The 15,811-nt window shown below is 41.4% G+C and overlaps 1 protein-coding gene across 1 annotated transcript in view; it reads right to left on the bottom strand.

Annotated features, from left to right (window-relative positions):
• Positions 1-1,743: 1,743 nt before the first annotated feature.
• unc79 (UNC-79 domain-containing protein) overlaps positions 1,744-15,811 on the bottom strand; it is an 87,049-nt gene continuing 72,981 nt past the window's right edge. The window contains exons 51-58 of the mRNA XM_084582231.1: positions 14,978-15,153; positions 14,017-14,206; positions 11,437-11,487; positions 9,933-10,077; positions 7,296-7,306; positions 5,855-5,932; positions 5,561-5,605; positions 1,744-4,352 (exon numbers count right to left, since the gene is read on the bottom strand). Of these exons, the coding sequence (XP_084438357.1) occupies positions 4,173-4,352; positions 5,561-5,605; positions 5,855-5,932; positions 7,296-7,306; positions 9,933-10,077; positions 11,437-11,487; positions 14,017-14,206; positions 14,978-15,153 (876 nt within the window). The 3' untranslated portion in view covers positions 1,744-4,172. The remainder of the gene's footprint in view (positions 4,353-5,560; positions 5,606-5,854; positions 5,933-7,295; positions 7,307-9,932; positions 10,078-11,436; positions 11,488-14,016; positions 14,207-14,977; positions 15,154-15,811) is intronic.

Raw genomic sequence — 15,811 nt, 5'->3', positions numbered from 1 at the left:
GTACCCCAAACAAATTTAGTATTAAAAAATACTAGCGACAAAATGCGATTTCTGTGCGAAATCTGAACTGCAAGGATTCCGCGGTTTAGCTGGGAGAAGCATTCTACAGCGCGCGTCTAATTGTGCAACACCCTTTATCTAAAATTGTTATCCCCAATATAACACAAAATCAAAACACATAAAGAGCTGAACTCAAATTTCCTATTACTGTATCATAATCGTCGGGGATTATTTGTTTAACAAGCTAAAAAACAGCGGACTTTTAACAATTTGAACTCAAATGAAATAGAGTCACGCAGTTTTCACATTAAGGACAATATTATTTGAATGTCCTTGATTACGCCTGACGTTGCTGGAACCAAAGCACCAGTCAGGATAAAGTTGAAGTTTAATTAGGTAGTTAACAAGACTCTACCATATCATTTTAACAAGCCCCGCTAATGCCACCAGGTGGCTAAAACAGTGGCAACGTTGTAAAGACTAGTTGAATACCAACCTTCAATGAACGCAAAGCCTGAATTAACCATTTATCCTAGCAGCCAATATGTGCAACATTTTGATTTAAGCACCTAAGATCTGAAAGCTTATGCCTAGTCTTGGTTGACTGTTTTTGTGTATCAAGACTGAATAAATGATAGGCCAAAAGAAAATACTATAGTCTTGTGCCATGGAGCTCCCCGTATTCTCATTAGTAACCATCGAAAGACATTTCTTTCTCAAGTCCATGCTTGAGGAAGTACTGTGCCATAAGACGCCCTCCAGTTATCACCCTCAGACAAATGGACTCAAAGAGTATTTTCACCGCATGTTGTCTGACATGATACCTAGGTTTTCTGCTCCTGACCATCGGAACTAGGACAAAATTTTACTTCTCGTCACCAACGCCTACAATACCGCCCTTCAGCACACTGCTGATTATAGCCCTTTTTTCTTTAGTTTATGGCCGTCAACCATCCACAGTATTCGATACCAGTTTCTTTTCTGCTCCCACCTATCCGTCTGCATCTCTGGGCAAACAGTTTTCTACTCATATGGCCCACTGTCGCCAACTTGCTCGATTGAACACTGAAGTCGCCCAACAAGAACGCAAAGCCCAATATGACCATTACCACAGTACTCCCTCCTTCCCCGGTGATGAAGTTCTTCTGTGAACACCAGTCTGCACTCCTGGTCTGTGTGCAAAATTCCTTCATCACTACATTGGCCCTTACACCGTACTCCAACAAACGTCTCTGGTGAACTATCGCATTGTTCCGTCACACACCATTGCCGATCGGCGTCGATGCTCCAAAGACGTCGTCCACGTCTCGCGTATGAAGCCCTATGCCCGCCGTTCCTTTTTCTGTAATCAGCGACCAGGGTGGCCGGGGGGAATTGTCGGGGGCATTTATGTGAGCGCAGAGCGTGAACTTTCACCTCTTTCATCTGTATAGACCCACCATCATCATCACTCGCCTCTGTTCGAAGCATCACCCATTGTGTGCCAGGTTATCCTGGAAGAACAGACATTTGTTGAAGCGGTGTCTTACAATATTTTTCAATATAGTCAAGGAACGTCTTTCTGATCCTAGGCGGCTTGCCAGACATAACAATTTTAACAAAAGATATTTCGGGCCCCCAACTTACTATGCAGATCATTTTTCAGTGCTATGAAATGTGCAGAAACAAATCACCTGAGAGGCCAAATAATGCTCTCCGCAACAATCGCCCATTAAAAGAATGCAGATTAGCTTCTGTATGTAGCACCTAGATGTTTATTTTTGCGCAAAACTGCCCTTACTGATACATAAATGACAGCTGCTAGTGTAACCACCACAAAAACTAAGACACATAACAGCACTGACAGTAGCAAAATGACAATAACATTTGCATAGCTGCACTCAGTAACATTTTTGCAACATTTGACACACAATGTGTATACACCAAGGCTCAACTGACAACAAACAAAAACAGCCAGCAATAGTAAAGTTGTTTAACAAGAAAATATGCACTATGGCACATACATTTCTACAGGTAGTCAAGCAAAAGCTTTTTTTTTTTCTCTTGATCTGTATTCCTCCTACTCTGGCATAGCTTAACTTCACACAAACTATAACAATTTTTCAGCAAGTTCCTTGAGTTCTTTAAAATTTATTACAACACACTAAGAAACCATATTATTAAGTCTAATTTTATGATTTAAAAGCATAAGAAAACATTAATTTTCGAAATTTTTAATTTTAGTAATTAATCTGACCACTGCAGTTGCACAGCAAGTTCACAAATTCATATATGCAGCCATTGCCCTGTTTGTGCTTGTATGGCTCAACAAAGAAATGAATACCGCTCCATATATGAAGTCATACGAACATTAAAGTGAAACTTTTTTTGGCATGAAGAAAAAGTTAACATGGAAGATGTTAAGATGAGAGATGGGGATGCAGTATTTTGACATAATGCACCAAGGAATCTAAGACTAAAGGTAAAATAGAAATTGTCATTCTGCAGAACACTGGCTCCACATTTAAATTTATTAACAGAAAAAAATTTCCCTATCATCTTTGATGTGTGGGTAGTAGCCTTCTCTTCTTTCGTTTCATACCACTCGTGCTCGAGCACAGGAAGTGCTCGAGCAAGCAAAGAATTACAACTATGATGGTGACCTAAAAAAGTGGCTTCTCAACAGCCAAAACAACCCCGAACTGTTCTGCAGATGCAACAGACATGTAGTAACCTTTTTCCTGGTACAAGCTGATGTGCTAAGTAAGCACATGATTTTATGCCTTTGAGCGTAATTTTGAAGTCCTTAACAAACCTCCCCTTGACGTCCATGGTAATTATATTGGAAGAACAAGATTGAATTAGCCAAGCTCTCAGACTAGGCTGCAATAAGCAACTAATAAAAAAACACACTTCACAGATGCCTTGCGTAACATTTGGCACTTTACGGTCCACGCTGTATTTGCCCAGCGAGCACATGACGCTTGTTGCACCTAGGTTCAGTCCAAGTTGGAGCCACGAGGTTACGGTTAACACTTGGTGAAGGCAATCTCGATCCCTCATGTGGTCCGTCGGCTCCTCTCTCGGGTGTCACCGCATCTAGACATGCATAAAACTGGCAGCCCTCAACAGTCAAGCTTATAAGGTGAGCCTATAAAATGTTTCTAGTGTTTAAAGCGCAAGCAGTAACATCTAATAGCCATGTCCATACCAGAACAAACTAGCAGCAGAAATAACATTAATTGAGAAAAGCCTGCTTACCTATATGCATACAGCTACGGAAAATGTATGGAAAACGTCTCTGACGAAGCCTTCGTGGTAGCAAGCTTCCCGACACGAAGATCAGCTGATGACCCACATCGATGGCCAACGCCAGAGGGCCCAGGGCCACGAAGCCCACATTTATGAAAAGTGTGTGCAGCATTAAAGAAAAAAAAAATAAATAAATAACAGATATGGTCAGAGATGCCCATCAACTCAACAGCAGAAGGAGAATGATGCAGGTAACCATACTGCCTTAAAAATACCATGGGCTGATGCACCAAGCCTGCAACCTACCACTGCCTAATTGATAGTTTAGAGCAGTATAACAGTGTATTCCCCTCACATGACCAACTGGTATGTTAGCTCATGTTCCCTTCAGCATGGCAACCTTGCTGTCCTTGAAAATATGTCGCACACATACAGCTTTTAAAAGAAGACATGATGGGCATCATTGTTAGTATTAGGAGAAAATTTTTGGAAGAAGTGTCAAATAAATGATTAAAAAGACAAAGATTTAAAAGAGCCATTTAGTGCACAATGTGACTGAAATGAGAACAGTTCTTTCAGCTATTCTAGTAATTGATAAAAAAAAATTGTGCATTATTGCTTAGTCCTTACTCTAGTTTGCCAAGCACGGTAGCAGGTTGCCCGAAAAGTTAATTTCTTGTCACATCACCCTAGGAGAGGAAGTGAACCAGCAAAAATTTTGTCGTCTCAGCATTATTTTCTATATTCAATCAAGACCTCTCATTGCTAAACCCTGTCCACCCAGCGCTGGCTCTTTAATGATGGAAACAAAATTTCCATGAGTGCACACCACCAGCCTTTTGAGAAAACGCATTAGCTATGCAGCGTTCATATCCATAAAAATGCATGAGATGCTCAGAACTGAACTGCTGGGTGGCCCTGGAAGACGCACGAGGGAGGATTCAGACCGAATAGAACTGGGTGGCGGCCGAGGACTGCAGTTCGATCTGGCCCATCTTGAACTGGATTCGTTGTAGCCACTTCAGGAAGTTGCTGCTCACAAAGGTGGCCTCTTCCCGTGTCTGCACCGGTGGGAGCCAGTCGAGGCACGCCTGCAGTCGCACCTTCAACTGGCTGGGCAACTGCAGCAGCGAGGCACACGGGAACCATTGCCATCTCCAAATGGCAGCTCGGATAATAAGGTCATGTTATATTTCGATAAAACTCATGAATGACCCTGGAAAAGTCCTCTCTCAAAGCAGTCACTTCAACCAATAATGCTGACCTATTACCATGACATCATGGTCAACTGCTTTGCAATCGCCATAACCTCCGGTAGATGCACACCAGACAGATGCAAAGCGACTGACCTTAATACCACGTCAGTAGGATGTTGCCGTTGGCTAAAGGGCCTCCCATTAAGGGGGACTTGCTCCTTCATTTTTGACTTTAGTTCTGTCCAACTGTAACTTTGGCCTTTTCTGAGGCACTAACATGAGCAAAATCTTGTTATTCACCTCTGTCTGCATTAGCAAACTTTGGAAAATGAACTCTGAATCTAAACTTTAACATAAAGCTGATCCATTTTGTTAGGTTTTGGTCTTGGTTTACGAGGTTTAACCTCACAAAGCGACCCAGGCTATGAGAGAAATCATAGAGGACGGCTCTAGAAACCTCGACTACCCAGGGTTCTTAAAGTGCACTGACATCGCATAGCACATGGGTGTCTAGTTCTTCGTCTCTATCGCAAAGCGGCCGCCATGTCCGGGATTCGATCCCACATCCTTGGGCACAGTAGTCGACAGCCCTAACCACTGCACCACCGCGCTGGGGTACAGATAATTCTGTATGCCTTGTTTATAAACTGTGCCCTTCAATACAATGCGCCAAATTGATCAGTAGGGATATGAAGGCATATGATGACATTTCAAGTGCTTGGAGAGTTTTGGACACTAATAAAACAAAATTATGTGGTTAAACATGCCATCTATATAAGATTGTGCATAGTAATGAGAACAGTAAGTAATAAACAAGGATAGGCATATTAGTACTGCCAAAAGAAGGTTTCATTTTTTTCGGGTGCATTTATGGCACATTACTGAGCAAAAGTGGTAAGCAAAACATAGACAACACTACTTTTGAGATCGTTTACCTGCATTGCTCCTACAAACAATCAGAGCACCCATGGTTACATTTTAAATTACCTCACAAATGCCCAAGGGCACAAAAAGTATGTGCGTGCCAAGATATGGACGTCATTGCATGCAAAAAGTGCTAGACTATAACTTTTCAATTCATATGCAGCTTCTAACAGAGTTGCCAATGTCTACAGGCTCACAGAATTCCATACCTGTCCTTGATAGCTGTACAGCACAGGTGTCCACATCGGAAGGAGCTGCAAAAGCAAGGTGCAAAAATGCAATTCGTATCTGTAAAAACAAGAATGTAGTTCATGATTATATTAATTGTTTTTAGGCTTTGTTTTACTGTGTTGCTTCATTTCCTTCATGCTCTGCCGTCAGTCTAAATTTTAAGCATACCTCCCATTCCCCCATTTAGTAATGCCTTCAAACTTTTAAGAGAAAAAATAAATGACACGAAATGAACTAAATTATGCTTGCCGCATGCATAAAACTGCACTCACCCTTGCGAGGACTGTAGAGTTGCATTCCAACAGTGCCTCCATCAAGCTCAAAAAATGCAGGCTCACCATTTCTGCCAGCTATGAAGAAAAAAGGTAAAAAAAAAAAAAAATAAAATAAATAAATAAAAAAGTCAGAAAAATGTTTTATACGTTAACCACAAACACTGCAAATATGGCAAACATCCAAATAATGTACATTTCACCAGAGTACTGCAATACATGCAAGTTGCAAGCACTGAGAAATTAGCATGCAGCCCAAAGTTAGTTAGGATGGTTTTCATTATAGGCCTATTAATGAAGAACATTGTCAGCTGCTCATTAACTTGCCATACTTTGAACATCTATGCACTCCTTGATGGTGCCCAGTGAGCCAAGGGTCATCCATTCATTTTGAATCATACCTGAGTCCTACTCATAAAAATATGTGGTAGTGTTATGTGATAATGTGTGTTATGTAATTATAACATAAATCTGTGTAGCACTACCTACTGCAAACTTTGGAACTTCTTAGAGAGAAAGTAGCTAAAAGCAAGTGCTAGGCGTGCTTCCAAATAAATAGCTTTTTGCTATCAAGAATGTCTTCCGTCTTTGCCACTTTCTGGCAATGGTAATGTTTGTTTATCAACAGACATATTTATAGCTGAGAAATTGGAATTTAAAACTGAACATTTTTTTTTTCTCTGTCAACTGATTCACAGTCGCAAAAGAAAGAGCTTCATCATCACCGTCTTTAGGGATTTGTGCACAAAAATGCTGTTTTGCTGTCACTACTCTCTGCCTGCAAAAACCTGCAGAAACGACTGGTGATTATGACATCTGTATCGTATTTTCTTTTAATCTTTTTTAGCTCATGAATATATAACATTTTCAGCAAAACTAAATAGCATATATATGAAATTAGAACGCAGTAATCTATCAATGCAGACCTACTTCGGTTTATTACCAGCGCCTCTTTCGGATGAAGTGATTGCTCGGTGTCTCCTCGTCACTGCTTCAGCTTTATGGTGCAATGCAGCTCTTTTGCAAAATTTTAAACAAGCAACTTTTTTTTCTTCTCGCTCATATAGTGCATACGTCGGAAATACAGACTACAACTCTGGCTCAGACTATGGTTTACCAGAAAATATATATTGCAACAGCCGCAGAGACGTTGAAGTGCCACACCTGTGTGAGAGGAACCTGTGATTGTCGTTCTCTTTGCATATGCACAGCGGATGAATGTCTACATGGCGGCTGCAACATATATTTTGTTACACTTTTAAACATTTTATAATTACAGCAGAAAATAAAGACAATTTCGAAATAAAAACGCAGCATTTTAACTTTACTTCTTGCAGTACCAAATGCAGGTAAGTTGCTGTGCGGCAGAAAGCTCAGGATGAGAAAACGCGCAACCAGGAGAGCGCCGGCTAGTGCAAGACAACAAACATGGCGTGCACACCTGAGAGTGGCCTTCCTGCAAGCATCCGGGAGAGGGCGCAAACAAGCGTAGAGGGAAAGAGAGAGAGAGAGGAGCCCAACAAGACACAGTCACCACCAAAGCGAAATGTACAAAAGCGAGTGGGAAGAAGAAGCTGGCAAAAGCGTGCTCAAGCTTGAGAAGCTGTGCTCAAAAACATGTTCTCCCGAAATCATGTCATGCAGGCACAGAGCTCTCTGTTCAAGCGCTTGGGAGCCAAGCCCCCCTTAGCCGTGACACTGATGCGCAGCAGACTACCTTAATCACCAATAGCAGAAAAGACATTTAAAAAGCCAGCTCAGGTAAAAATATGCCCCCTCTTCCCAACCGCTGACAAGGAATATAAGATTTTTGTGTGCACTGTTTAGACAAATATTAAAACCTGAAGCACAAGTTTTGCAAGAACAAACTCCTATGAGAGAAAAGAATGGTTTGGTTTGGTTTATGGGGTTTAACATCCCAAAGCGACTCAGGCAATGAGAGGCGCCGTAGTGGGGGGCTCCAGAAATTTACCACCTAAGGTTCTTTAACCTGCACTGGCATCACACAGGCGTCTTGTTTTTCGTCTGTATCAAAAAGCGGCCGCCGTGGCCACAATTCAATCCCGAATTTTTCGGCTCAGGAGTTGAGCACCCTAACCAATGCACCACCATGGCGGGACAGTGAAAGAGAGGCATAAATAGTTATCAAGCATTTTGGAATGCGACAAGTATATACTATAGCACTGCAATGTCCTTTCATGCCTACTCATGCCGATTCAGTCCTGCTTTCCAGCCTCCTTTTACAGCGCCCCTCCTTCTAGGGCCGCAGAACTTACCTGTATCATGCTTAAATAACTATATGATAAGTAATCAACTAACTTACTCCAGAATCACATTCATTGGCTGACTTTTCACTCGTGCTGAAACTTACTGCTATCTATTTCCTACCGTCACATGTCTCAGTGAGCAGCTGTAGCAAGCACACCGCCTAAATTCCACAAGTACGACGACTACTACTACTACTACAATCCCATTGCTTTTGTAAAAGAGGACGAGCTATGACGAAATATAGACAGGTCTAACTGCGGTGGCTCAGGGGTTATAGTGCACGACTATTGGTCCCGAAGACACAGATTCAACCCTCGCCCTGGCAGCTGTGTTTTGATGCAGGTGAAATGCAAGGCGGCTATGTACTATGCAATGTTACCGACCGCGTGTTGAAGAACCCAAGCCGTTCAAAATTATCCGCAGCCCTCCACTATGGCGACCCTCAAGGTCTGAGTTGGTTTGGTATGTTAAATCCTATAAACTGAACCAAAATGCAAATTAGCACCCTGTGTATATATATGAGAAGCTCTGAGACTTTGACGCTGCCTGATCATCACTAATTGTTGCATATGGAAATGTGAGACTCTCTCTACAGCCTTTGCAGTGATACGGAAAATAAAAAATAAACCAGTGACTAATAATTTACAAACACTGCAGCAGCCATTGTGCCTTTTAAGCTCAATCGCTTATAGGAATAAGTTTTGTACTAAGTGGCAATAATAATAATCATCAATCAATCAATCAATCAATCAATATTTATTTAATGTGCGCAGGAACAACCATGTGGTCTTTGTGCTGCAGCACACACAAAAAAAAGAAAATGAAATAATAATAATAATAATAATAATAATAATAATAATAATAATAATAATAATAATAATAATAATAATAATAATAATAATAATTATTATTATTATTATTATTATTATGCAAAAGTGTGGCACTGTGGAAACTGAAAATAACGGATTCAGTACAAAATGAAAAATAAGATAGTATCTACCTGACTTTACACTTTTTTCCTAGGGCAAAAAGTGATAGTGCGAATTGTGCTGCCTACTGTCATCTATCATCATCATAATTATCATCAGCCAGACTATACCACCGCAGGGCGAAGGCCTCTCCCGTATTACTCCAATTAACCTGGTACTGTACCAGCTGCATCCACTTGACCCCTGCAAACTTCCTAACATTATCCTCCCACCTAATTTTTTGCTGCCCCGTGCTACGCTTTCCTTCTCTTGGAATCTAATTTTGTTACCTTTAGTGACCATTGGTTAGCCTCGCTTCAAAAAGGATAATTCACCTGTAAAGCTACACACCCAACTCTGTCTAAATCTAATTTTGTTACCTTTAGTGACCATTGGTTAGCCTCGCTTCAAAAAGGATAATTCACCTGTAAAGCTACACACCCAACTCTGTCTAAATAAGCACTGAAGACACTTGGCTGCCTTCCACTTTTGTCACAATGTAGCACTGTGACCAGTCAATGTTAAGTGCAGTGTATGCCCCAGGACTGTTTCACAATGAATCCTCTCTCCTCTGTAGCTGAGAGTGCATGTACACTGGATAAATTTGCCGTCAGGAGTAAATTTTTCACTCATAAATTCCAAGCAAGCTGCTCCCACAAGCATAACAACTGACCTTGCACTCAATTAACTGTACAAACATGTATTGTCACCTGTGGAGGAAGAGAATAAAAGAAAACAAAAACGAATTAAAGATGCTGCGAAGGGAGCAGCTGAGTTCATTAGTGAGCAGGAAAGGCACCCAGCGGTGCATTGTGTCCAGTTTACACAGAGCAGGAGAACACTTGCCACTTTGGAATGGCACACAAGTTGGAGAATGCCCGGTGTAATCTTGATCCAGAAGTCCGTCAGCGTCAGGGTACACAGCTGGCTCTGTTCGCTGCCCGGAGGGTTCAGTGACACCATGTGTTCACAATACATGGTCCATAGCTGCAATAAAAGTTCAACACTCAGTAGGAAATTTGCCCTGCAACATTTTGGATAAGCTGAAGAAGTGCTCCATTTACAAATTGCCACCATGTGCATACCATGTCTTCCGGTGTATAAGGCGCTGTTTTTTTCACGAAAATTTCGGTAGTGCATTTTTCGTGCATTCTTTTTTTTTTCCATTTGCGTAATTTTCATAGCCGAACTTTATCATGAAACAGTAGCAGTAGTGACTTCTACAATTACAATACTTATGGTCGTCTCACAGGCAGAATGGCAAAATATGGCGACGTCCGCGCTACTCACCCTTCCCAAACTGCCAAGACAAACCAGGGCAAGCAGACTCACTTTTCCAGTTGTTATTTACAACACTGTTTGGTGGCTATTGCATGTATGTTTTTTACTTCCTACGTGTGCTTTGCTGCTTGTGTCAAAGTACCCTAGTGCAGGGATGATCAGCACACTGATTATGAGCGCAAAGAGGACATAGGCATCCTCTTTGCACTCATAAGTCCTTTTTTCACCTAATCTTGGGCAAAAGCATCCCAAGATGAAGCCTCGTTCAAGGCTTTGAGTAATAATGAAGTGTTTTTGCTCTCACTGTGAGAGTTTTTTTTGCGCATGAGTGTTGCCTCTTTTTTTACTATCATTCACACGTAACGATTTTTCTTTCAGGCAACTAGCACGCGATGGTCAAGAAAGCATGAATAGTCATGTCTTGTTGCTCTAACTTGAGTATATTGAGGTGCGCCTTACATACCAAATTTTTGGTTGAAAGCCTCTAAATATGAGAGGTGCATGTTATACACTGGAAAGTATGGTATTCTTTTCAGACTAAATATTACTTCCTTAACTAGATGCTCACACTTAAGATTAATCAAATGACTAACACAGAAGACCTAGCCTCTAGTGTCAAACTGAACAACTCTCCCTCAATCAGAACTTGCCCACCAGGGATGATCTTATGATGGTGCAGTTTAGATGACAAATTTTACAAACAGAACAGGAATTACAAGCAGCTTCGTTAAAGATATCTTGCTCGAGAAGAAATGCAGTAAATGTGCATGAAACAATATACGTTGCTCAAGCATTTTGACCCAATGCCCTTTATAATTAATTTATAATTAATTGTATCAGGGCTACCTCTGGTAGAGAGAACTGCACAAAAAAAGCAAACTTGACCTCTGCACCAGTTTGTACATTAAAAGGCTCTAGGTGCTGATATAATTTTGCAGCCTTAACTTTTTTTAACTTTTTAAAAAGTGTTCACCGCATTTGAAGAAATAATTAAAACCACAATTATTGAAAATACTGAATGCAATGCATTAATAAAACATTCCGTGAAATATGAAATACACTTGCCTGACAGAGAATGAATGCATGAAACAGCGATGACATGTGGAGGACAGAAGCCTGAAAGACAAACACAAATTACAGATTACTTTGGCATGCAAATTACAGAAGTCTGTGTTTCCTTAAGAAAAAAGCTAGTTGTGCCATGTGATAAAATGATGACAGGCCTTACTGATGAAAAGCTTCCTCAGGTCATGTTCCTAGATTGAAGACTTCTTCCTCCCTCCTAAACCTCATCTTTAAAGTCTGTTTTTCACTTCACATCACCAGTTCGTGAGCTTAAAATATGAAACCTGTGCTCTTGCGACAGTGCAGGTTCAGCTTAGTTAGTCAGAACCAGTACTTGGATAGCATGAATGAAGAATGACAAAAGGAATCGCTTAGTCCTTGCCCCATTTCTACGCCGTTTTTTCCTGTGTAAAAAATTCTGTGGGTTTAGCTCTTTCGTTACCATGCCACTATGATTCGATCAATGGTGATCGAAAAACTCTAAGTTCAAATTTCGAGCACCCAATGCCATAACGGACTTGCCGCGCCATCTAGTTTGAACTTCAGGCACTATATTTTTGTTTTCAATCCGTTTTGTATTTCTTTTTCATGTGGTGGCCTTTTTTCAAACGCCTTTGAAGTTCAGGTTTTGGCGTGGACCGCTTTGAACATAGCATCAACCTTGGGAATAGCGCTCGCTCACAAAGAAACTGTTTCAGGCGAATTTGTTGGCTCTGGAGCAGAGTTGTTGATGCTGTTAGCAGCAGTGGCCCAGAAGATGACAGCCCAGAATATTGGTGGCTACGCACGCGTATGTTTCAGTTTCCGCTTATCATTTGTTCGTTCTTCCTTGGAGCTCGTTAATTTGACGAAAATATGTCATGACTGTCATCCGTAGTGCCTCGGCAACAAATGAAGAGATGCCGTTCAGCCATTGCAAAGAAGGATTTTGTTTGGGCCAAATATAGCTCCGAGCATCAACCTTACAAGATTTGCCAAAACAACGGACTTCTTCAAACTGTTTTTCTCCGCGGTAGTTCTAAATGCCCCATGCCTGCACACCAACAAGCATGCATTTACAGTGACCGAAAAAAAATATTTCAATTGCTAATTTTTCGAATATGCTCGATTAGTCAGACTTTTTCGAGGCTATGCGATGCTATGCGAGGCTATGCTTCTTTGAGCTAAGGTATATGACCACCTGAAATTTCAGATTCACGGTGACTGATTCCTCAATTTTTGGGACTACTATTCGCCCCGCCGCTGTTCGAGGATGCTTTACTGCAGGGATTGTGAGGACTATGCGATGAAGCATCCACAAAATGCTGTGGTTCAGCAAACTCGCAGTGGCAGGCTCGCTTTCGCGTCTGTGTATCGTCGAAACTCGCGCATTCGTCCACCTTGTGTCAGCGGCAGTAATGCCATTGAATGCTTTGTGAATATGCTTTTAGTAAACTAGAAGCTCTGCGTATTTTATTTGACTTCACCACGTTTTGTTTCTAATTTTTATATCAAGGGTTCATCACAAATGTTGATGGCTATACTCTTTGTTTCTGTAATTTTTTCTGGCATTCCCAAAAGCAATCGCAGTTGAAATGAAGAATAGTTTTATATTATTGTTATTAAACTTTACTTAAGTAAATAAAAATTGTGCTTCTCATTTCTTTTTCATGAGCAAGATTTATTTCAAATTGAGGGCTGAAATTAGCCTGTTTCGGTTAGTATAAGGAAAACATTTGTACCTCCAAACACATCTGCGTTATAATTTTAAGATTTTGCTGACAAGTTTCAAGGAAGGTTTTTTAAAACATTTTGTATGCTCTAGAAATTGTTTTACTAATTTCTTCAAGAGTTATTATCTTGTAAATTCAGATTTTTTATTCCCATCCAACTGATTTTTTCGCCCCCGAAGATTTTTTTGTTGGAAACCTATGAAAAACAGCCTTTTTTCCCTGGTAACGAAAGAGTTAAGCATAGCCTGAACCTAGCAATAGAGCAAAAACTGTGGGTGCTGCAGTGATAGCCTCTTTAACACTGCCTTTTCAATATGCTGTTTTTTTTTCATAATTTTTACTTGTATTATGTTTTGGGGAAAGAAAGGCACCTTATACTTTTGGGTGGACACCACGAAATGGTGGCCACCTACACCTAAGTGACCTAACCAGGTCAAGACCATATTTCTATATTTTTTCTTGTAAACTGTACATTTATTTATAAAGAAAGGCACAGTATGTGTCAGACTTGAGGGAAGGGAGGAAAGTGGAAAGAGGTCCTGTAGTGGAGGGCTACAGAGTAATTTCAGCCATCTGGTGGGCCTTTAACACAGGGCTGTCTCCCTATTTATGTTAGGTTTTGGGGAAAGGAATGCACAGCATATTTTTGGGTGAACACCACGAAATCGTGGACACCCACACTTAATTAGGCCAAGGTCACTTGAAGGTCGAATTTAGTGGGACTTCCGTTTCAATTGTAAATTGGTTTATAAGAAGGGAAAGGTGCATTATCTGTCAAGGTCACTTGAAGATCAAGTTATCAGACATGCGGAGCTGCAAAACTTTCGCTTTAAAAACTGTTAGAACACAGCCCAATGGTGGCCCTTGCCTTGGACTGCTCGGCAAAGCCAGCCAGGATGACTTGAATGTGGTCAGCTATGTGGCCATTGGCTTCCAGGGGGATGGGTTGGCACACCAGGTTTGCAGTGTTGCCTAGCAGGGCACTGTGCATTAGGGCCCCGACCAGGAGCCACGACAGCAGCCGGATGTGGGCCACGCAGTCTATGAACTCCTTGGGCCTGTACAGCATGCCACTTGCTTCAACTGCACACCCGAGAGCTTTGAATAGCTCCAGCAGCCACTAAGGCTATCCGATATCATCAGTCATCATCATCATAACACCTTGGTTACATCTACTACAGAAAACCTTCTCCTCCATGGAACCTTCAGCTGACCACAATTGAACCTACCCCTGTGAATCTTTACTTCTTCCCCCAGCTCTCTGATAGCCTTATTCATCTTGCCCATTTTTACACAACTGTGCTCCTTTTACAAGGTAAAGTAACAATGTTAGCTGTATTTTATTGTTTTCACATCATCCTTGCATAACATGGCTTGCTCTCCCTGAAGCAAGTACTACATGTAACACACCCATCAGCTATGCCAGTGAAAAGTAAACCTACAGTGGCCTCTGAAAACCCTTCAGACAAAAAAACAAACAAACAGAAAACTTGTGATGCTTGAATCGACAATTGCATTGCCAAGAACAATGGCCTAGCAGACAGCAGCCCTAAGGTGAACTAACCAGCAGCTCCGAGTGACATTTACTGCATGCGAAGGCAGTGTCCTTGGCCTAGTAACCTAACGTTTACAGGCCTTGCACTGTCTGCCTCCAAGACACTGTTTGAACATTGTTGACTTCTTAACTGAACCTCTATCATGACAAAATGAATCGCAACACTGAGCTTTTAGCAAATGAAATTACATTCGCGCAATGCCATGTCCCCCATTTCTTCTGTTCCTGCTTTCTTAGAGAAGCTCTATGTGGTCTTACTTGGCAGGCAACATACCCTTGCTGTAGTGAAGAGGGTGGGTGGTACAGCCATGGCAGGTACTTCCCGATGGCACGGTTGTCCCTGCCATTTCCCCGGGTGATTTCCAGGGCCAGGTACTGGGCCATGCCCGCTTTCACCTGGCCTCCCAGGGTTTCCTCGTTGAGACGACTTGCCGTACCATGAAAGTTGCTCTGTGCAAAGGTCAAAGAAGGCCACAGAAAATCACAAGGCAACCTCGCTTTCTTTGCCAACATGGAAAGAGAATTGCAATGAATGACCGTCATGTAGTGGTGCAAACAATATCATTGTGCCAACAAATGCCAATTCGGGCTAGAACCTTGAGCCCTAACTATAAAGTTTACTTTGTCTATTATATACCAAGCTTGATGTTAGAACACGTCCGGCTCATTGACAGACATCACTTTGTCTCTGGCCTTTTTATGACTGATATCGTTTTAGAAACTGAGCTAGGGGAGTGTAAATAATGTAAAAAAGAGCTTAAAGATCAGTTATAGAGCACACATAAATGCGAATGAAAGCATAACTTAAGGATTTCTGCGTGTAACTTCAATGCCAAAGACAGTAATGAGAAGAAGAAGAACGAGTAGTACCAAACTCCGTACCTTTCATGATTGTCTTCACAGCACACAAAGCAATTTTCCGACTACTACAGTGAATTAAATTCCGAGCCGGCGCAGTTAGTTCCAAAGACAGGCATTTCAATATTATAGTGTGAACTAGGACAGTGAAAGCATGCTACTGCTTTGAAGGCAACCAAATCAGCCCACAGTGTAATGCACTGTCTAAGTAAATCTGATTGTGAAGGCACAGCTAAGTCACGAAGCTATG

Source organism: Amblyomma maculatum, chromosome 10 (genome assembly GCF_055883805.1).
Source record: "Amblyomma maculatum isolate TAMU_Amacu chromosome 10, ASM5588380v1, whole genome shotgun sequence".
Lineage (NCBI taxonomy): Eukaryota > Metazoa > Arthropoda > Arachnida > Ixodida > Ixodidae > Amblyomma > Amblyomma maculatum.
Note: the sequence above shows the minus strand (reverse complement) of the source record. Positions and strands in the feature narration are given on the sequence as shown.